This window comes from Schistocerca nitens, chromosome 2 (assembly GCF_023898315.1).
Source record: "Schistocerca nitens isolate TAMUIC-IGC-003100 chromosome 2, iqSchNite1.1, whole genome shotgun sequence".
In the NCBI taxonomy this organism is placed as follows: domain Eukaryota; kingdom Metazoa; phylum Arthropoda; class Insecta; order Orthoptera; family Acrididae; genus Schistocerca; species Schistocerca nitens.
The window spans coordinates 925,195,667-925,219,033 of NC_064615.1; the positions used below are offsets into that span (position 1 = coordinate 925,195,667).

At 40.5% G+C, this 23,367-nt stretch overlaps 1 protein-coding gene across 1 annotated transcript in view; it reads right to left on the minus strand.

Annotated features, from left to right (window-relative positions):
• LOC126235454 (Down syndrome cell adhesion molecule-like protein Dscam2) overlaps nucleotides 1-23,367 on the minus strand; it is a 289,196-nt gene that overhangs the window by 89,752 nt on the left and 176,077 nt on the right. Inside the window, exons 14-16 of the mRNA XM_049944177.1 lie at nucleotides 14,081-14,235; nucleotides 6,257-6,274; nucleotides 3,962-4,060 (exon numbers count right to left, since the gene is read on the minus strand). Coding sequence (XP_049800134.1) covers nucleotides 3,962-4,060; nucleotides 6,257-6,274; nucleotides 14,081-14,235 — 272 coding nt within the window. The remainder of the gene's footprint in view (nucleotides 1-3,961; nucleotides 4,061-6,256; nucleotides 6,275-14,080; nucleotides 14,236-23,367) is intronic.

Genomic DNA, 23,367 nt, shown 5'->3' on the forward strand with positions numbered 1-23,367 from the left:
TACATACAATAGTAGAGGACTGGATTCCTACTTCAGTTACGTGAGTAATAGAAAATTTATCTGCGTCATTTCAAATCAATATATAGTGATAGTACACAAAATGTTTTGGTGGTCTAATAAACTACTACATTGTTATTATTATTAATTTTCATGTTTAGTCGACTGTGTCAGAATATGAATTAGAGGTGTTTGTCATTCTGCCGCTTTACTAGGAATTAACAAAATGCATATTTACAAAGCTAAGCTTTTGACAGTATATCTCTGAAAACCTCCATGGCTTTTTTAACAGATGGAAAGACACACATATTTTAAACCTTCCATATCATACTCATTGTATGCTTGGTTCTGAAAACCTTTCTTTCGCCACAAAAATTTATGCAGAGCATATTTGCTCTTTACTTCTTTTTGGTCCCCATCTAATCGTTGTATAAAGCTGCTGAAGAAACAAAACCGTTTTCAAGCAGTTGCATAACTTCATTATTAATTTGTGCTATTCTCTTTTCAATGCGATAGGTATAGATTATTTTCTTTCCATTATGATTGGTTTTATGTGCTTATATTCAGAACTACTCTGTTCGGTTCCTAGATTTGTAGCTGAAGTTTTCATGCACCAGAGGCAAATAGTATATCATCACCAATATGCATGTGGTGCGTACATCTTCCATAATCTTGTATTTTATCTTCCATTCCTAGTTTGCAGATCAGAAAATTTCATTTAATGATGTTTATACCTAACATCGTTACCTTATTTCTCATCCATTTCTGAACTTATCACTCTGCTGATAGAAGGAATTTATAGAAAGGACATATATATGACCCATTATAATAGCACAGTATAAATAATAATACCTTTCTCGACAGATCATGTACAAATTTTGTTCAATATGAGTTAAAATCCTTCTCGGAAAAAAAGGTAAACCATTTTAATCATTTCGTGCAGGGTTCACATTTTGCTATATGCGGTTCTGAAGTCTCCATGTTCCTTTCTCTGATAATATTCCAACTTTTTTTGTATGAAATTTTTGACTAGCGAAGATCTTGCATAATACAGATAGACCATTACGAGACTACAATTTTTTTTTATGTTTTGTTCGTTTCTTCTGTACTGAACTAGAATAATTACATTATTGTTCCATTATTATCATTTTTCGAACCAAACTTTCCTGATGTAATGAAACCTACTACTTGATCCACATCATAACTTTTTTTAAACTTTATCTTCTTCAGCCAAACTGAGTGTAACAAATAACTTTCACCGTGGAAGAAGGTGAAACGTATGAAATGCTAATATACCCACAAAGTTCAATAAACTGCACTTTGTTAACTGTATCATAGGATACTAATGCAGTAATTACACCGAGAAGAGTTTTTAAAATGAAAGGCTAAACACACGGAATATGAAATGTGTGATGGGTGAAAACTTTTATTTCAATAAACTTATGGAAAGACGTATGACTGCTGCTTCATGTTGTCGCTTCGTGAGATTACCTAATTGTGGTAGTTATACTTCTACAATCTGTAAACTATCTACGTATCGAATGTCGAGATTCTCTACGAGATAAGAGCGATTTCATTTGGGTTGTACTATCTGCTAACACAATCTCAACTGCGCATGTACTCATAGCACTACTTCGACAAGGAACACAGCAACATAGTCTGATGTAGCTGTGGATAACAGTTTAAAGGAAACTATTCTCTTTTGATTTTACTAGCCTGCTATTCCTGATACAGACTGATTGAAGAGAATTTTATATTTCCTTCATTTCTCTGCAAATACGAAGCAAGTGAACTCAGCTTCAGAATGGCATCATCATCCGTTTGGTTGTGTGCTATCACAAATTACTGCGTTATGGATTACAAATCGTATTCTCTATTCTCTCAATGGTATGGATATTTAGAAAAAAATGGATTCACTACGGGAACACGCCAAGAATTTTTAACTATATGTCATTATATGTGATGTGAGCAAAGTAATTCTGTCTTCTGTTTCCACGCTGTACCTAATATATCGCTCGAAAACAATGTTAATATTTCGTAAACGTATTGTTTTCTGAGGGTCCAGATCTTCACTATTCTGATTCGTAGCTCTGTTCCTAGATTTGATGAAACATGTAATCACCTCCTGTACTGTCCAAACTCTTTGCTAAGTATATTTTACGATATTTAAGATATGACACTGTTCAGCATGCTGGAACTGAGATGAACTACTTGCTACTCTTTTGGCTGAGCTTTTTGTATCTCATATCTGAAAGTATAGCCAACCTGTTACTTGCAGGCACGTGTATCAGCTCCAATTGAATATCATTCCAATTGGATCTCACTTAAACACGTTTCTATTAAGTCGCTTTCTTGTTTGTGTTCGATACAAATTTTGCAAATGGTTTTGAACTAACTTAATGAAGTACTACAGCCTTGAAACTTTCAGCACAGCTCAGAACTGGATGACAATACAATATTAACTTGCTTTTGTGTCTGGTGTGTAGCGCAGGGTACTTTGATTTCTGTAAGTTTCTCTGCTTGGTATAAATTTTGCAGCTGATTCTCAACTAACATCTCAATTAGTTACAGACTTGAAACTTTCAACGTAGCTCAGAACTGGATGGCAATGCAATATTAACTCGCCATTGTGTACCATTGTTGTTCCTTTCCGAGTCACGAATGTTTCTCAGTAAATACAACTGCTGGTAAGACTCAGAGTGAGTACAGTTCTTTCCCGCTTTTACCTTCACAGCCTCTTCGTGAGAATACGCAGAAGGAAGCAATGTATTGGTTGACTCGGGTGAAGATAAACTGAAATAAACGTGAAATTACACATGCCTCTGTTGTGAACTCAGCGGAACCTTTGCAATCCGTTGAAAAATTTCACACTCTCAAAACTAAGCCGCATAAAATAATTATTTAAATAAAAATGTTTAGAGTAGCACATTCTTAAAATAGACTAAACACAATGAAATAATTTCTCATAGACACTTTGAGATTCCTAATCCCATGCAGATAATCCTGAAAATTTGAGCTTGTGAATGTTTCATAGCCACGGCAATTGTTGTAAAATTTAAAACAAAGAACGTTGGGTGTATGCAATAGATAACGGTGTGGAGTGTAGAGAGTGGCTGTCGTTGAAAAAAATAGCACAACAGTTCATATTATTTGCAATGTATTAAAATTGTCAGTGTTAAGTGAAGCAGTCACGTATAAATTTTTGTTGCATGCTTCCAACATTTTTGGTTTTAAATTTTACATGTATTGTCACAGCTTCAGGTTAAAAAGATTTTTAATTTAATTAATTATTTCTTCTATTGTATTTTTAAATACAGAAAGTATATAGGTTTATTCACAAGTACCTCCAGAGACAACTGCGTAAAAGATAACGAGGTACACGGAAAAATACCAGCTATCAGACGACAGACCATCTCACATCTCACATCGTAGCGCATTTGCACTATGGGGCAGGCGGGTCAGAACATGTAGACAAAGCATCCGCGTCCTCTTGTCACATCGAATTCATTCGCCCTGCAGACCGGCATCCCAATGAATTGCTTTACAAAGTTGGCTACTGTAGCGCCATCACAGGCAATTACTGTCGGTGGCTACAATGAATTGTATGCACTTCTTATCGTCTGCCGCATGACCAGCAGTAGTGTGAGGTGCCCTACCCACTGATGAATGTACACACTTAATATGTCTTCTAGCTTTTGCACTGTCATCTTCTCAGACCCAGAAGGTACTTGTGAATAGCTTTGTACAACATTGCGTTTCCTTCCTTTTGGTAACGGAATTCTCTTAGAAATATTAAGCAGTTTACGGAAAATTTTTTTGTACGAAAATAATTCATTACCATTAACAAATTGCTAACGATGGAAAATATAAATATTGTAACAATAACGGAATAATGATGGTAGCCGCATTTAGTACTTTCAAAAATAATTTTAAAGGATTGGAGGAAAATACAAATATTGCTTACTTGCTGCGAGCTTCTTGCCCCCTTCTGGTAGCCTCCAAGCAAGAGTGATGGAAGAAATAGTCGTGGAAGATACGTGAAAATCTTCAGGTGTGCTGGGAACTGTTACACAGAGATACAGCTTAAAAAAGAAATTAATTACAGAAATTACAAGTACATACGAAAGGTAGGAATAAAAATTTTAGCTGCGTTTGTGTAAAACTGTGTTACAATACACACTAGAAAACTACTATGCCGTAAGCAGATGGTCGTGAATATTCTACAACAATTATTAAAAGCGAAAACAAAAATTAGTTGAAATATCAAAACAGATAGTGACGTAACTTACAGCCTATGGCAAAGCAAGATACATTCGTCGTACACGGAGAATGTGACGGGTGGGGGTGGCAAAGCATGAATGAATAGCAAATAAAAATGTACATGACCTGTGTGGAGGTTCGTAAAACTGCAGTTATCAAGAAGTTCTCCCTCTAATACTCGTAACTCTTCAACTCAGGCTTTTTGTAAGGACCTGCTATTAGATACCTTTCTTTTTCTGACTTAAGACAGAAATAACATTTACGTGAATCTGATTTTAAAAGCGGCAACATTGATTGATGTCTATAGCAGAAAAAGTGGACATATTTTCAAGGAAAGGTAATGAAAACTGATACATCGAAAGCGAAATAACAACAGCTACGCAAAGTAAAAGTCTAATGAAACATTTTTCCATGTATGGAATGCATTTAGAATCTACCTCTGCGAATCCTTACGGTGAAAACAATCACAGGCAGCTGTGGCCAATTTTTCTAATGTCGCGTTGCCGCCTAAGCTTAAGAGAAACTCACAAGCAGTGTGAAGTTCAGAAGAATGTACAGTAAAGAGGATAGTGTTGTCGCTGGTATATGGTGTACGTTGGAGATTTACTTGAAATATACAGTACGATATTATTAACAAATGGAAAAAAGACGTGACTGAAAAGATTGAGAAGATGTACCTTTTCAAATTTTGAGACTGTGTGTTTCTATTCATGAAATCCAAGTATAGATGACTCGTGGATGATTGGTGGAATTATAGACTGTCTCTTTGTTTCTTTCTCTCTCCTGAAATTGTTTTAAGACTTGAGAGTGTAGCTGTAAGTTTCAAAAGGCCTTCTTACTTATCTCATCGCTTCCAAATAGTTTCAGCGAATGTTACGTAGATATACCGCCCGTGATTTTCTTTTTGAACGGTCTGCTTGATCAGTGAATCACTGATGGAATCCCTCTAGGGATGACGTGGGACGAGCATCATTTGTGATATTATAGCCGACACTCCAGAAACCTTGTTTGTGTACGCGCTGATTACCCAAAACGTTACAGATTCTTTTCGGACAATGTGGTCAGTGCTGCACATGTTATGCTCTTTCGACCTTGAAGAAGTAGCGACATTCCAAAACTAAGTTCCTATTTTATCTTGACGTTGTTTCAGAATCATGAACTGTACCCCGATTTATGTTTATTAGTGATATTACGTTAAAAACGTTACAAGACAGTTATCGCTTGAAACTTCTTTCTACTGTTCCAGCATGCTTCGTATGCTTCGTGCACCTGTATTCAATTAATTTATAGTGAAGCACAGAGACTTTGTGATTAAAATATTTCGTTACTTTAGGCCAACAAATTGATGAAGCCCTGGAAGTGTATCGGCAGTTCATTTGTCAGGAACACGCATTCTAGAAGGCTACACTACAGTGCATGCTATGCTCTATTATACTGCTATACCTTCTGCTTCTACACGAAAGATCGAAGCCGGAATCAGTGTCTTCAAAAATAATTATCTTACGATCATAATCCACATCAACGTTTAGAAAGTAAAGAGATTACCACTTCTATACTTGTGACATTTCCGTCAGATACTTAAGTATAACAAATGATCGTTCTTCTAAGAAGGAACAACCTCCAGCAACACTTAAATTACATATCATATCAAAGTTACAACATTATGTCGATAGCAATCCTCCCACGTTTTCATATATCGAGTCGATGCCTTTCCCGGAGGGAGACGTAAGTACATCGCACTTATTACGGTCTTTGATTCTTAGCGAAGCGCACTTATGAAATGCTATTTACGAGCTAGTAGGCACCTGCAAGCTGTCCCTTTAGCTCAGGTTCCCGTAGTATAACGATTTGCAACAATTCTACCAATATGCAGCATGCGGACGTTCTTCTACTACAGAAGCCAATTAGTTCTCTATTTCTTACAAGCGACTATATTGTGAAAACACAGCTATAAGGGAAACATATGATGACACGCCTTCATAAAACTCTGTATACTTACTGTCCTTGTTCCTGACCTCTGTTGCAAGCAAGAAAAGAAACAGAAGTTTCTCATAAAAACGTTTAGTTACGTATTTTTACATGTTTCTTGAACGCCGAACAGTATTTATATACACTATCGAAAACTAATACCAGTACCACGACATATGCTTGAACAGACGATGAAATGGACGTATAAATGAGTGAATGAGATAAATATAAGCAATTAAATCTATTTATATTCCAGCATAAAATGAGTATTTTGTTAAACCAGCATAAACTGGAATATGGACTACTACCCAAAAATTTTTGTTACTATATACTTGAGCTACTGAGGATGTAACGAAAAATGGATAACTGTGTTACCAATTGGTAACGTCTTTGCAGGCCACTGGTAAAGTTAAAAACGAAAATAAATAGATGGAAGTACTCAAGCAAACATAGAGACTGAGATGAATGAAGGAACAATTTAGAAAATAAAGAACTGCATAATTTTCCGAAGACTGCAGCAGAGGGATGTGGGAGGGATATTATGCCAAAATGAAGTTTCCTTGTGCATTTAAAGGAATTGTAATTCAGTTGCAATTCAGATTAAGAATTGGAATTCAGATTAAGAAGTGGTTGAACCACTTGCTCATTATAGTTCATAAGATCTCGCTGAAAATAGATCGCAAACGATACGAAATGACAAAATGGGAGAAGGTAAATCGTCCACTTATATTAAGGAAGGTGAGGGTGGTTAAGACCCTTTAATAGGAATTAGCTGAGAATAACAGAAACTGAAAATGAGTTAGCTTTTAGTATATCAATTCTACGAAGCTTTCTTATTCAGCTGTGCATGAAACACTTATACTGAACTGTTGAATGGTTTTGCAGGAGTATTTCTTCAACAACATTTATTAAAACCTGTGAATCCAACAGCATGAAAATGATTCAGCACAACAACAATATGAATAGTAAAATGGTGCATTGTTATGACATTTCATTCATTTAAGAGACAACACCGTTACAGTAGAATGGTTTTAGCTTGAGTTAGAGATATCACAAGATGCAGTCAAAACATACACATAAAAATGTTTTGTTTCAGATTCTTTCCAATATCTAGAATAAAAGTGTGATATCTGTTTATCATAAATCTGTTTGTTACAGTACGCAGAAAGCCGTAAAACAATCTAGAAGCAACAAAAGAAAGAACTTCGAAATATATTGAAGAGAAACAAATACTACAATTAGTGAAAGTACTAACAATGAGAAAATGGTATTTAATGGATTTAATGTTATGAATGAAAATTGCGGGGAGATGTGAAGGGTTAGAAGCTTACTAATTTGTCTTGTAAGTGACACAACTGTGAATCAGCAGTCTGCAAATGCCAATAGAGAATAGAAAAAAGCAGTTTTAATAAAATGATGCATGAATGCTGCCTACTTGTCTAAACGTGTCTAAACGTGAAGAGATGTAACAGTGACGTCAAGAGAATGAACACTTCAGCTGAAGAGAAACTAATAGCCTAAGTGATAGGAAGGAGGAACTAATTTGTAACGCAGATAACCTATTACTCTTATGCACGGCACGTTCAAATTAGCATAATGTTTTTGGATGCGTAGAGATTGGAAAATTGCTTTCGCTTTCAGTCCCGCGAGGTGGACATCAGAAGCTATTAAAAATTGTGTAGGTTATTTCAGTGCCACGCAAATTTTATAGCACTGTTACTGTGCAGTCCAGCATTCTTTTGCAAATCTCCAATAAGAGAGAACCGACCAGTTAGGAACACGGCGTATTGTAGTTTACTGAAGCTGGTTTTGTTCCTCTACAGCACTATTATTAGAAATTCTACGTTACGTAGAAACTTTAGAGAAACTAACCAGTTCCAGAAAAACTATTTTTTGATTCATGCAGTCCTTTCTCTAGGCATTGAACCAGTATCTTAAGACACCAAAGTTGAAACGTTGCGGAGGAGAGGGAGCCAACTCGGAAGCGTCATATTGTGTTTCGGAATATAAGTACCACACACTTGCTTAATGTTCAGCAATATTTAGGAATAAATCTGTTTTAAGAATAATTATGGCAGTTATCTAGCTCACTACTGGCCACAATGCAAGACGTTAACGCTTCGTTCTTTCAGTGCGAACTTCGTTACAAGAACGTAGCATCATGTGACGTCAAATCTTAGTGGCTTAGGTGACTGACCAACTGGGACCAATATGCGCTGCACGTGGCTCACATGTTATGGTTATCAAGGTTGTTCAAGGACTGTATGGGTACGTTAGTTCATTCCCGAAGAAGAACTGTGGCAAACTTCCACATGCTTCACATCAACTCGAATATATTATCTTCTAGAAACCCAGGTGTATCAACTTCTTCATTGTTACTGTACTATGTTCAGGCAGGCTGCGGGAAATGTGTAAAGATAATCTTACCTGCAAATGAAATGTGAACAATATCTGAAAAGTGCACTAGCTTATTCTCGCATGTGGACCATATACTTAACCTCTCCAGTACTATGCCGACAAAATCTAGTTTTCGAGGTGGTGGTGTACTTTCACGAGCATCATCCGGTTTCATAATGAGAATAAGGTGGGATGGTAACTTTGAACATAGGTGTTTTCTTTCCACAACTCCGTGTTATATAAGATGAAGACCTTTTGCCTGTCAGCTGAAGATGGAAGTAGCTAAATTTGGGAAAATGTTTTCCTTACTTGACGGTGTCTGTTCCTTCGAAAGGACAGGTACCAAGCAGCTTCAGCAACTGTGAAGCATTAGATGTAAATCTAAGTGGGATTACTGTTATCAGCTGCGGCGGGACATTAAGCGGAATCAGCGGCGACAAGCGAAAATGTGTACCATACGAGGATTCGAACCTGGCATCTCCTGCTTATTCGGTAAATGCGGTAACCACTGCACCATCCGAAACACAGCATTATCGTCACTGCAAGGACTATATCGGTCAGGCCTCACGGCCGATCCACTTTCTTAATTGAAAAGTGCACAAATACGTCCGACCTCCTGTGGGAACCTCTACGTAGCGAACAGGAGTATAATTGACAGGGACTGCAGATAGTTGGCCCTCGATGGGAGCGTGGATCGGCCTTGAGGCGTACCGATATAGTCTGTGCAGTTGCGCTACCGATGTGTCCTTGGCGTAGTGATTGCCGTCCCTGCCTAGTAAGCAGGAGGTCCCTGGTTCGAATCCCAGTCCTGTACACATTTTCACTCTAGGACGCCGCAGATGATGGCAGTGATCTCCGTTCACTGTAAATGTGGGAAACATAGACGTACTCTCTTAATAATAATTTTATCTCTTGTGCACTAGTCAGCAAGGTGAAATGTCTGTAGAATCCGAGAATAAGTTCAGTTTCTAACTAAGGAACTCTGTGTGATTGTCGAGAGGACAGGCAATTACAGGAGACCGGAAAACATATTACCTGTTCATTACTCAAGAGTGAGACAGGGTTGTAGCCTCTCCCCGATGTTATTCAATCTATATATTGGGCAAGCAGTAAAGGAAACAAAAGAAAAATTCGGAGTAGGTATTAAAATCCTCGGAGAAGAAATAAAAACTTTGAGGTTCGCCGATCACATTGTAATTCTGTCAGAGACAGCAAAGGACTTGGAAGAGCAGTTGAACGGAATGGACAGTCCTTGAAAGGAGGATATAAGATGAACATCAGCAAAAGCAAAACGAGGATAATGGAATGTAGTCGAATTAAGTCGGGTGATGCTGAGGGAATTACATTAGGAAATGAGATATTTAAAGTAGTAAAGGAGTTTTGCTATATGGGGAGCCAAATAACTGATGATGGTCGAAGTAAAGAAGATATAAAATGTAGACTGGTAATGGAAAGGAAAGCGTTTCTGAAGAAGAGAAATTTGTTAACATCTAGTATAGATTTAAGTGTCAGGAAGTCGTTTCTGAAAACTATTTGTATGGAGTGTATCCATGTATGGAAGTGATAAATGGACGATAAATAGTTTGGACAAGAAGAGAATAGAAGCTTTCGAAATATGGTGCTACAGAAGAATGCTGAACATTAGATGGGTAGATCACATAACTAATGAGGAGGTATTGAATAGAATTAGGGAGAAGAGGAGTTTGTGGCACAACCTGACAAGAAGAAGGGACCCCTTGGTAGGACATGTTCTGAGGCATCAAGGGATCACAAATTTAAAAACTGTAGGTCTCATAACCACATTGAAATGCGTTCGCAAGTTGTCTGCCTGACTTATTTTATGAGATAATAATTTCCAGTTTTCTGATGAACTTCAAAGAACAATATTAACAATTGCAAAAGACAAGTAGTTAGCCTCTCTCCCGTCCTCTTTTACTTATTACATGCATTCGTTGTAGGCCAAAGTACGAGCAGTTTTATTTTTACTGAAGGGATGTAAGTACCGCAAAGCAGACGAATTTTTCTGGCAAGAGGGACTCAATGGCTTGCCGCCCGGTCTGACACTCGCGGTTAGGGGTGTCTTTTCTTTCTTTTACGACATCGCCTAGTCAGTTACTTTTCGAATTTAGTGGGGTGAGGAACTCCTGACGGAAGGGCAGAATAAATTAGTTTCCTCTGGTTCTCTTCATTCAGTAAAGAACTGAGACTCCTTTTCTTTTGCAGGGGGAGGCGGTAACAACCATGTACAAGTACAATATATTTAGAATAGGGAAGTGTGTCTTAACAATTATATCAGGTGTAAGTTCTAGAACATCATGCAGAGACATATAACAAATGCTTTGGGATTTTAACATTTACTTATTTACAATTGATATGTTCATTTTTCCCTCGTCGTCATATCTTTTCACGAAATACAACACAAAACATAAATCTACCTGAAATAATAGTAAAGGGGCTTAATATTTGTACAGCAAGGTGTCGAATATATGGGTCAGAGAAAATTAAATGTCTTCTGGGCAGCATAGGGGAATTTAAGACTGAATTAAGCTTCTATTCCACTAACGAGTACGTTCACAAAATTGCTTAACATAGATGTATTTCTTTGCAATATAATGAGTATTAATAGTGTAATATCACAATATTTAATAAAGCTGTATCATTTCATAAACTACACTTTTAAATTCCTTCCATATCCCAGAGACGCATTTCCATGATACTAACCAAATACGTTTGATGTAATTTAATGTGTTAGAAGCACTGAGTCGAGGATATGACCTCTACCTATCCATGCGATGAAAATATACGTAATTAATTTTGGACATACTTTTCCATAATGAACTGCAAGAGGAGTGTATATACCAATTTCTCTATTTACAGAATGAATTTTTCTTTTGCAATGGAGTCTGCGCTGATATGAAACATCCTGGCAGATTAAAACTGTGTGCCAGACCGGCATACAGTTTTAATCTGCAAGCAAGTTTCAGTTTCTCTAATGTTAATCTTAAAGTGTTTTTCGGGCAATAGTGCTAAATCATGTTAGTTGTTTATAAGTCACATACAAGGCAAGGACAAGACTTAAACGCTAACGAGTAATTCATTGATTCATCGTGTTCCCTCGAACCCATCAAGGATAGGGATCTGAGCCAAGATGTAACAAAACGCAATCAGATCTTAGAACCTTACTATGTCGTATGTGTTAACCATTATTTACGAATAATTAATGCTGTTGAGACCTGTACCCGGTACATTTAATTAAGTAAATGAGGAAGGAATCTACTGCTCTGAAAAGAGGTGCTAGCCCAGGAGTTATAATCAGCATTTGGTGTTTTCCTCTTATCGGTAACTTGATATTTATTCGGTTATATTACTATTCAGAATATTTCAATACTGATTCCTGTTTACAGTACATAACTACATGACATACAGATTTACAAGTAACAATGCTAACTGGAATTAAGGTAACAAAATGTTTCAGTTCTTTATTGTAGAGATTCAGTTATTATTTGCAGAAGGATTGCCTCATGAAGTAGGTTTTCAATTTTCTTTCGAATTGATTGGGATTCCTTAGCACTTGCTAGATATCAGTTGGGAGGTTGTTGAATAAGCCGCACAAGAGAACATATTTCTATTCTTGAGCTTAGATAAGGAGACAAAGCCCTCATGAAAATTAATTTGAGTACTATATTGTGATTCCGTGGAGCACAGGTCACCTGGACCCGCCTTTTTATCATCAGCTGAAACCATTAAGGAGTAAATGTATTAGAATGTAAGTGTAAGGAATCCAATGTCCTTAAAAGGCTTATGCATGATGTAGGGTTATCTATTTTACACACTATTTTTACTGCTTGCTTCTGCAGAAGAATCCTTGTATTTATGTGCAACCTATATACACTCATGCTCATAAATTAAGGACAATGCTGATACGTGGTGAAACAACGCTCTGGTGGGCGGTTTGCGGGTTTAAATCACCTCGGCGTGTGACCATGCGGTGAATTTGACCTGCGGTCGTTGCACGGTGGCGCTGGCAGCAGTCCACATACACTGAGGTGTGTAGGTGCATGTCAGAGTACGGCACAGCGAGTAAGTGTGCAGACGTTTCCAGACGTGCTAATGGTGACTGTGTGTTCAAAATGGCTCAAAGAACACATATCGATGACGTTATGAGGGATAGAATACGAGGGCGACAGGAGGTTGTTCAAACAGAGCAGGTCGTAGCATGGGGCCTCAGTGTGCCACAAAGTGTGATCTGTAGATTATGGCAACGATTCCAGCAGACGGGAAACGTGTCCAGGCGTTACAGCACGAAACGTCCACAGTGTACGACACCACAAGAAGACCGATATCTCACCATAAGTGCACGCAGACGGCCACGGAGTACTGCAGGTAGCCTTGCTCTGGATCTTACCGCAGCCACTGGAACAGTTGACATGGTTTATTCGCCCGGAGACCTGCAAGGTGCATTCAAATTACCCCTGGACACAGGAGAGTCCTTGTGTCAGGAACACAGTACACGGTCATTGGAAAAGTGGTCACAGGTTATGTCCACGGAAGAGTCCAGGTGTAGTCTGAACAGTGATTCTCGCCGGTTTTTCATCTGGCGTGAACCAGGAACCAGATACCAACCCCTTAACGTCCTTGAAAGGGACCTGTATGGAGGTCATGGTTTGATGGTGTGGGGTGGGATTATGATTGGTGCACGCACACCCCTGCATGTCTTCGACAGAGGGACTGTAACAGGTCCGGTGTATTGGGACGTCATTTTGCACCAGTATGTCTGCCTTTTCAGGGGTGCTGTTTGTCCCACCTTCCTCCTGATGGATGATAACGCACGGCTCCACCGAGCTACCATCGTGGGGGAGTACCTTGAAACAGAAGATATAAGGCGAATGGAGTGGCCTGCCTGTTCTCCAGACCTAAACACCATCGAGCACGTCTGAGATGCTCTCGGTCGACGTATCGCTGCACGTCTTCAAACCCCTACGACACTTCAGGAGCTCCGACAGGCACTGGTGCAAGAATAGGAGGCTATACCCCAGCAACTCCTCGATGACCTGATCCAGAGTATGCCAATCCGTTGTGCGGCCTGTGTACTGGTGCATTGTGATCATAACCCATATTGGGGGCGGGGGGGGGGGGGAGGCACACGCTCAGGAAACAGTAGCACATGTGTTTCGGGACGGTTTTCTCAACTTATCACCAACACCGTGGACTTACAGATCTGTGTTGTGTGTGTTCCCTATGTGCCTATGCTATTGGCGCCAGTTTTGTGGCACCACATTCTGCAGTTATCCTTAATTTGTAAGCGTGAGTGTATTTTATGTAGAGGTACCGAGAACGGCAAGTTGCAATGCCGTGTCGTCCTACCGGGCTTCACACTAAAATGAAAGTGACAAGTATAATGTCCGAGTACTGCAAGCGCCTTGGGCCACACGGCCAGCTGCGTGGTCGTGCCACGTACCGTGGACGGTGACCGTGTAGAGCAGCGAGTCGCTGCCCAGGCGGTTCTCGGCGCGGCACGAGTAGTTGCCGGCGTCCGCCGGCTGCGCCCCCTCTATGTGCAGCGTCCACTCGTCGTCCACGTGGAGCCGCTGCGACGCCTGCACCGGCCGCTCCCTGCAGGGAAACACACAACAGCGTATCCTCCCCATCTTCTCGTCAAGAGATGAACTCTTGCGCAGGTACACTGGTGTCAAAAACTAAAGCAACAATCGGAAATCTTGCAAGGTTGCGTTTATTCCGCCACAAATCAGTACATCTACATCTAGATGGATACCCTGAAAATGACATTTAAGTACCTGGCAGAGGGTTCATCGAGCCACCTTCACAATTCTCTATTATTCCAATCTCATATAGTGCGCGGAAGGAAAAGAACACTTGTATCTTTCCGTACGAGCTCTGATTTCCCTTATTTTATCGTGGTAATCGTTCCTCCCTATGTAGGTCGGTGTTAACAAAATATTTTCGCATTCGGAGGAGAAAGTTGGTGATTGGAATTTCGTGAGAAGATTCCACCGCAAAGAAAAACGCCTTTCTTTTAATGATGTCCAGCCCAAATCCTGTATCATTTCTGTGACACTCTCTCCCATATTTCGCGATAATACAAAACGTGCTGCCTTTCTTTGAACTTTTGCGGTGTACTCAGTCAGTCCTACCTAGTGAGGATCCCTCACCGCGCAGCATTATTCTAATAGAGGACGGACAAGCGTAGTGTAGGCAGTCTCCTTAGTAGGTCTCTTACATTTTCTAAGTGTCCTGCCAATAAAACGCAGTCTTTGGTTAGCATTCCCCACAACATTTTCTATGCGTTTTTTCCAATTTAACTTGTTCGTTATAGTAATAACTAGATATTTAGTTGAATTTACAGCTTTTAGATTGGATTGATTTATCGCGTAACCGAAGTTTAACGAGTTCCGTTTAGGGCACTATTGTGGATGACCTCTCACTTTTCGTTATGTAGGGTCAACTGTCACTTTTCGCACCATTCACATATTTTTTCTAAATCGTTTTGCAGTTTATTTTGATCTTCTAATGACTTTATTAGTCGATAAACGACACCGTCATTTGCAAACAACCGAAGACGACTGCTCAGATTGTCTCCCAAATCGATTATATAGATAAGGAACAGCAAAGGGCATATAACACTACGTTGGGGAACGCCTGAACTCACTTCTGTTTTACTCGATGACATTCCGTCAATTACTACGAACTGTGATCCCTTTGACAGGAAATCGCAAATCCAATCACATAACTGAGACGATATTCCATAATCACGCAGTTTCACTACGAGCCGCTTGTGTGGTACAGTGCCAAAACCTTCCGGAAATCCAGAAATACGGAATCGATCTGAAATCCATTGTTAATACCACTCAGAACTTCATGTGAATAAACAGCTAGTTATGTTTCACAGGAACGATGTTTACTAAAGCCATGTTGACTGTGTATCAATAGACAGATTCCTTCGAGATAATTCGTTATGTTCGAACACAATATATGTTCTAAAATCTTGCTGCATATCGACTTTAATGTTATAGGCCTGTAATTTAGTGGATTACTCATACTACCTTTCTTGAATATTGGTGTGACCTGTGCAACCTTCCAGTCTTTGGGTACGGAATTTTCGTCGAGCGAACGGTTGTATATGATTGTTAACTATGGAGCTAATGCATCAGCATACTCCGAAAGGAACCTAATTGGTAGACAGTCTGGACCAGAAGACTTGCTTTTATTAACTGATTTGAGTTGCTTCACTACTCCGAGGATATTTGCTTCTACGTACGTTACGCATATTGGCAGCTGTTCTCGATTCGAATTCTGGAATATTTACTTCGTCTTCTTTTGTGAAAGCGTTTTTGAAGGCTGTGTTTAGTAACTCTGCTTTGGCAGCACTGTCTTCGATAGTATCTTCATTGTTATAGAGCAGAGAGGGCATCGATTTTTCTTGCCGATAATATACTTCTGAAACAGGTGATAGTAAATTTTACGTATCATATACCCGGTGAAAAAAAAGTCAGTATAAATGTGAAAACTGAATAAGTCACGGAATAATATAGATAGAGAGGTACAAATTGACACACATGCTTGAAATCACATGGGGCTTTATTAGAACCAAAAAAATAAAAAAGTTCAAAAAAGTCCGACAGATGGCGCTTCATCTGATCAGAATAGCAATAATTAGCATAACAAAGTAAGACAAAGCAAAGACGAAATGCTCAATATGTCCACCTTCATTCCTCAACAATAGCTGTAGTCGAGGAATAATGTTGTGAACAGCACTGTAAAGCATGTCCGGAGTTATGGTGAGGCATTGGCGTCAGATTTTGTCTTTCAGCATCCCTAGAGATGTCTGTCGACCACGATACACTTGCGACTTCAGGTAACCCCAAACCCAATGATCGCACGGACTGAGGTCTGGGGACCTAGAAGGCCAAGCATGACGAAAGTGGCGGCTGAGTACACGATCATCACCAAACAACGCGCGCAAGAGGTCTTTCACGCGTCTAGCAATATGAGGTGGAGCGCCATCCTGCGTAAACATCGTACCTTCCAGCAGGTGTTTATCAGTCAGGCTGGGGATGATGCGAATCTGTAACATATCGGCGTACCTCTCACCCGTCACGGTAGTAGTTACAAAACTAGAATCACGCATTTCCTCGAAGAAAAAAGGCCCGATAACGGCAGATGTGGTAAACCCAACCCATACCGTGACTTTCTTGTCGGGCAATGGAGTTTCCACGACAGTTCTAGGGTTTTCGGTAGCCGAAATTCTGCAGTTGTGGGCTTTGACAGACCCTCGGAGCGTGAAATGAGCTTCGTCGGTCCACAACACGTTACTCAACCAATCGTCATCTTCCGCCATCATTTTAAACGCCCACACCGCAAATGCCCTCCGCTTCACTAAATCGCCAGGAAACAGTTCCTGATGCCGATGGATTTTGTACGGATAGCATCGGGGGGTACGCCTCAGTGCGAACCAAACAGTATTGTATGGAATGCAGGTGCGACGTGCGACTGCACGAGCGCTGAATTCCCTGTGCATAAACGAACGCGCTACAGTCTCCATTTCTTCCTGAACTGTCTCAGCAGCTTTACGTCTTGTGTTCGGTCGGCCACTACGGGGTCTATCGTCTAAACAACCCGTGGCTTCGAACTTCGAAATCATTCTCGCCACAGCTGTATTTGTCAACGGACCTTTACCCAGTCGAATCCCCTTCCTATGGCGATAGGATCGTAACGCTGAACTAGCACATTCCCCATTCTGATAATACAGCTTCACTAAAAGCGCCTTTTCAGGTAACGTCAACATGCTGCGACTGCTGGCGCATCTGCTTTTTCTATCTCTCATTACAGCTCCTTTTATACACGATTGTCATACGCAGTAACTGACGTTTTGCTGTCCAGCGCTGTCTGTCGGACATTTTGTGAACTTTTTTTTTGGTTCTAATAAAACCCAATGTCATTCGAAGCATGTGTGTCAATTTTTACCTCTCTACCTACGTTATTCCGTGGTTTATTAAGTTTTCAAATTTATACGGACTTTTTGATCACCCGGTACATCTACATGGATACTATGCAAATCACATTTAAGTGCCTGGCAGAGGGTTCATCGAACCACCTTCACAATTCTCTATTACTCCAATCTCGTACAGCGCGCGGAAGGAATGAACACCTATATCGTTCCGTACGAGCTCTGATTTCCCTTATTTTATCGTGGTGATCGTTCCGCCCTATGTAGGTCGGTGTCAACCAAATATTTTCGCATTCGGAGGAGAAAGCTGGTGATTGGAATTTCGTGAGAAGATTCCGTCGCAACGAAAAACGCCTTTCTTTTAATGATATCCAACTCAAATCCTGTATCATTTCTGTGACACTCTCTCCCATATTTCGCGATAATAAGAAACGTGCTGCCTTTCTTTGAACTTTTTCGATGTACTCCTTCAGTCCTACCTGGTAAGGATGCCACACCGCGCAACAGTATTCTAAAAGAGGACGGACAAGCGTAGTCCTTAGTAGGTCTGTTACATTTTCTAAGTGTCCTGCCAACAAAACGCAGCCTTTGGTTAGCCTTCCCCACAACCTTTTCTATGTTTTCTTTCCAATTTAAGTTGTTCGTAATTGTAATATCTAGGTATTTAGTTGAATTTACGGCTCTTAGTTTAGACTGATTTATCGTGTAACCGAAGTTTAACGAGTTCCTTTTAGCACTGATGCGGATGACCTCACACTTTTCGTTATTTAGGGTCAACTGACACTATTCGCATCAATTTACATTTTTTTCCAAATCGTTTGGCAGTTTGTTTTGATCTTCTGATGACTTTATTAGTCGATAAACGATAGCGTCATCTGCAAAAAACCGAAGACGGCTGCTCAGATTGTCTCCCTAATCGTTTATATAGATAAGGACCAGCAAAGGGCCGATAACACTACCTTGGGGAACTCCTGAAATCACTTCAGTTTTACTCGATGACTTTCCGTCAATTACTACGAAGTGTGACCTTTCTGACAGGAAATCGCAAATCCAGTCAAATAACTGAGACGATATTCCATAAGCACGCAATTTTACTACGAGCCGCTTGTGTGGTACAGTATCAAAACCCTTCCCGAATTCCAGGAATACGGAATCGATCTGAAATCCCTTGCCAATAGCACTCAGCACTTCATGTGAATAAAGAGCTAGTTGTGTTTCACAGGAAAGATGTTTTCTAAACCCATGTTGACTGTGTATCAATAGACCGTTTCCTTCTAGATAATTCATAATGTTCTAAAGTCTTGCTGCATATCGACTTTAATATTATAGGCCTGTAATTTAGTGGATTACTCATACTACCTTTCTTGAATATTGGTGTGACCTGTGCAACCTTCCAGTCTTTGGGTACGGAATTTTCGTCGAGCGAACGGTTGTATATGATTGTTAACTATGGAGCTAATGCATCAGCATACTCCGAAAGGAACCTAATTGGTAGACAGTCTGGACCAGAAGACTTGCTTTTACTAACTGATTTGAGTTGCTTCACTACTCCGAGGATATTTGCTTCTACGTACGTTACGCATATTGGCAGCTGTTCTCGATTCGAATTCTGGAATATTTACTTCGTCTTCTTTTGTGAAAGCGTTTTTGAAGGCTGTGTTTAGTAACTCTGCTTTGGCAGCACTGTCTTCGATAGTATCTTCATTGTTATAGCGCAGAGAGGGCATTGATTTTTCTTGCCGATAATATACTTCTGAAACAGGTGATAGTAAATTTTACGTATCATATAACCGGTGAAAAAAAAGTCAGTATAAATGTGAAAACTGAATAAGTCACGGAATAATATAGATAGAGAGGTACAAATTGACACACATGCTTGAAATCACATGGGGCTTTATTAGAACCAAAAAAATAAAAAAGTTCAAAAAAGTCCGACAGATGGCGCTTCATCTGATCAGAATAGCAATAATTAGCATAACAAAGTAAGACAAAGCAAAGACGAAATGCTCAATATGTCCACCTTCATTCCTCAACAATAGCTGTAGTCGAGGAATAATGTTGTGAACAGCACTGTAAAGCATGTCCGGAGTTATGGTGAGGCATTGGCGTCGGATTTTGTCTTTCAGCATCCCTAGAGATGTCTGTCGACCACGATACACTTGCGACTTCAGGTAACCCCAAACCCAATGATCGCACGGACTGAGGTCATGACGAAAGTGGCGGCTGAGTACACGATCATCACCAAACAACGCGCGCAAGAGGTCTTTCACGCGTCTAGCAATATGAGGTGGAGCGCCATCCTGCGTAAACATCGTACCTTCCAGCAGGTGTTTATCAGTCAGGCTGGGGATGATGCGAATCTGTAACATATCGGCGTACCTCTCACCCGTCACGGTAGTAGTAACAAAACCAGAATCACGCATTTCCTCGAAGAAAAAAGGCCCGATAACGGCAGATGTGGTAAACCCAACCTATACCGTGACTTTCTTGTCGGGCAATGGAGTTTTCACGACAGTTCTAGGGTTTTCGGTAGCCGAAATTCTGCAGTTGTGGGCTTTGACAGACCCTCGGGGCGTGAAATGAGCTTCGTCGGTCCACAACACGTTACTCAACCAATCGTCATCTTCCGCCATCATTTTAAACGCCCACACCGCAAATGCCCTCCGCTTCACTAAATCGCCAGGAAACAGTTCCTGATGCCGATGGATTTTGTACGGATAGCATCGGGGGGTACGCCTCAGTGCGAACCAAACAGTATTGTATGGAATGCAGGTGCGACGTGCGACTGCACGAGCGCTGAATTCCCTGTGCATAAACGAACGCGCTACAGTCTCCATTTCTTCCTGAACTGTCTCAGCAGCTTTACGTCTTGTGTTCGGTCGGCCACTACGGGGTCTATCGTCTAAACAACCCGTGGCTTCGAACTTCGAAATCATTCTCGCCACAGCTGTATTTGTCAACGGACCTTTACCCAGTCGAATCCCCTTCCTATGGCGATAGGATCGTAACGCTGAACTAGCACATTCCCCATTCTGATAATACAGCTTCACTAAAAGCGCCTTTTCAGGTAACGTCAACATGCTGCGACTGCTGGCGCATCTGCTTTTTCTATCTCTCATTACAGCTCCTTTTATACACGATTGTCATACGCAGTAACTGACGTTTTGCTGTCCAGCGCTGTCTGTCGGACATTTTGTGAACTTTTTTTTTGGTTCTAATAAAACCCAATGTCATTCGAAGCATGTGTGTCAATTTTTACCTCTCTACCTACGTTATTCCGTGGTTTATTAAGTTTTCAAATTTATACGGACTTTTTGATCACCCGGTACATCTACATGGATACTATGCAAATCACATTTAAGTGCCTGGCAGAGGGTTCATCGAACCACCTTCACAATTCTCTATTACTCCAATCTCGTACAGCGCGCGGAAGGAATGAACACCTATATCGTTCCGTACGAGCTCTGATTTCCCTTATTTTATCGTGGTGATCGTTCCGCCCTATGTAGGTCGGTGTCAACCAAATATTTTCGCATTCGGAGGAGAAAGCTGGTGATTGGAATTTCGTGAGAAGATTCCGTCGCAACGAAAAACGCCTTTCTTTTAATGATATCCAACTCAAATCCTGTATCATTTCTGTGACACTCTCTCCCATATTTCGCGATAATAAGAAACGTGCTGCCTTTCTTTGAACTTTTTCGATGTACTCCTTCAGTCCTACCTGGTAAGGATGCCACACCGCGCAACAGTATTCTAAAAGAGGACGGACAAGCGTAGTCCTTAGTAGGTCTGTTACATTTTCTAAGTGTCCTGCCAACAAAACGCAGCCTTTGGTTAGCCTTCCCCACAACCTTTTCTTTGTTTTCTTTCCAATTTAAGTTGTTCGTAATTGTAACATCTAGGTATTTAGTTGAATTTACGGCTCTTAGTTTAGACTGATTTATCGTGTAACCGAAGTTCAACGAGTTCCTTTTAGCACTGATGTGGATGACCTCACACTTTTCCTTATTTAGGGTCAACTGACACTATTCGCACCAATTTACATTTTTTTCCAAATCGTTTGGCAGTTTGTTTTGATCTTCTGATGACTTTATTAGTCGATAAACGATAGCGTCATCTGCAAAAAACCGAAGACGGCTGCTCAGATTGTCTCCCTAATCGTTTATATAGATAAGGACCAGCAAAGGACCTATAACACTACCTTGGGGAACTCCTGAAATCACTTCAGTTTTACTCGATGACTTTCCGTCAATTACTACGAAGTGTGACCTTTCTGACAGGAAATCGCAAATCCAGTCAAATAACTGAGACGATATTCCATAAGCACGCAATTTTACTACGAGCCGCTTGTGTGGTACAGTATCAAAACCCTTCCTGAATTCCAGGAATACGGAATCGATCTGAAATCCCTTGCCAATAGCACTCAGCACTTCATGTGAATAAAGAGCTAGTTGTGTTTCACAGGAAAGATGTTTTCTAAACCCATGTTGACTGTGTATCAATAGACCGTTTCCTTCTAGATAATTCATAATGTTCTAAAATCCTGCGGCATATCGACGTTAATGATACGGGCTTATAATTTAGTGGATTAGTCGCACTACCTTTCTTGAATATTGGTGTGACCTGTGCAACTTTCCACACGTTAGGTACGGATCTTTCGTCGAGCGAACGGATGTATATGATTGTTAAGTATGGAGCTAATGCATCAGCATACTCCGAAAGGAACCCAATTGGTAGACACTCTGGACCAGAATACTTGCTTTTATTAACTGATTTGAGTTGCTTCACTACCCCAAGGATATTTACTTCTACGTTACTCATGTTGGCAGCTGTTCTCGAGTCGAATTGTGGAATATTTACTTCGTCTTCTTTTGTGAAGGCATTTTGGAAGGCTGTGTTTAGTAACTCTGCTTTGGCAGCACTATATTCGATAGTATCTCCATTGTTATCGCGCAGAGTGGGTATTGATTGTTTCTTGCCGCTAACATACTTCACAAACAGATGATAGTAAAGTTTACGTATCATATACACTACTGGCCATTAAAATTGCTACACCAAGAAGAAATGCAGATGATAAACGGGTATTCATTGGACAAATAAATTATACTATAACTGGCATGTGATTACATTTTCACGCAATTTGGATGCATAGATACTGAGAAATGAGTACCCAGAACAACCACCTCCAGGCGTAATAACGGCCGTGATACACCTGGGCATTGAGTCAAACAGAGCTTGGGTGGCGTGTTCAGGTACAGCTGCCCATGCGGCTTCAACACCATACCACAGTTTATCAAGAGTACTGACTGGCGTATTGTGACATGCCAGTTGCTCGGCCACCATTGACTAGACGTTTTCAGTTGGTGAGAGATCTGGAGAATATGTTGGCCAGGGCAGCAGTCGAACATTTTCTGTATCCAGAAAGGCCCGTACAGGACCTGCAACATGCGGTCGTGCGTTATCTTGCTGAAATGTAGGGTTTTGCAGGCATCGAATGAAGGGTAGAGCCACGGGTCGTAACACATCTGAAATGTAAAGTCCACTGTTCAAAGTAACGTCAATGCGAACAAGAGGTGACGGAGACGAGTAACCAATGGCACCTCATACCATCACGCCGGGTGATACGCCAGTATGGCGATGAGGAATACATGCTTCCAATGTGCGTTCACCGAGATGTCGCCCAACACGGATGCGACCATCATGATGCTGTAAACAGAACCTTGTTTCATCCGAAAAAATGACGTTTTGCCATTCGTGCACCCAGGTTCGTCGTTGAGTAC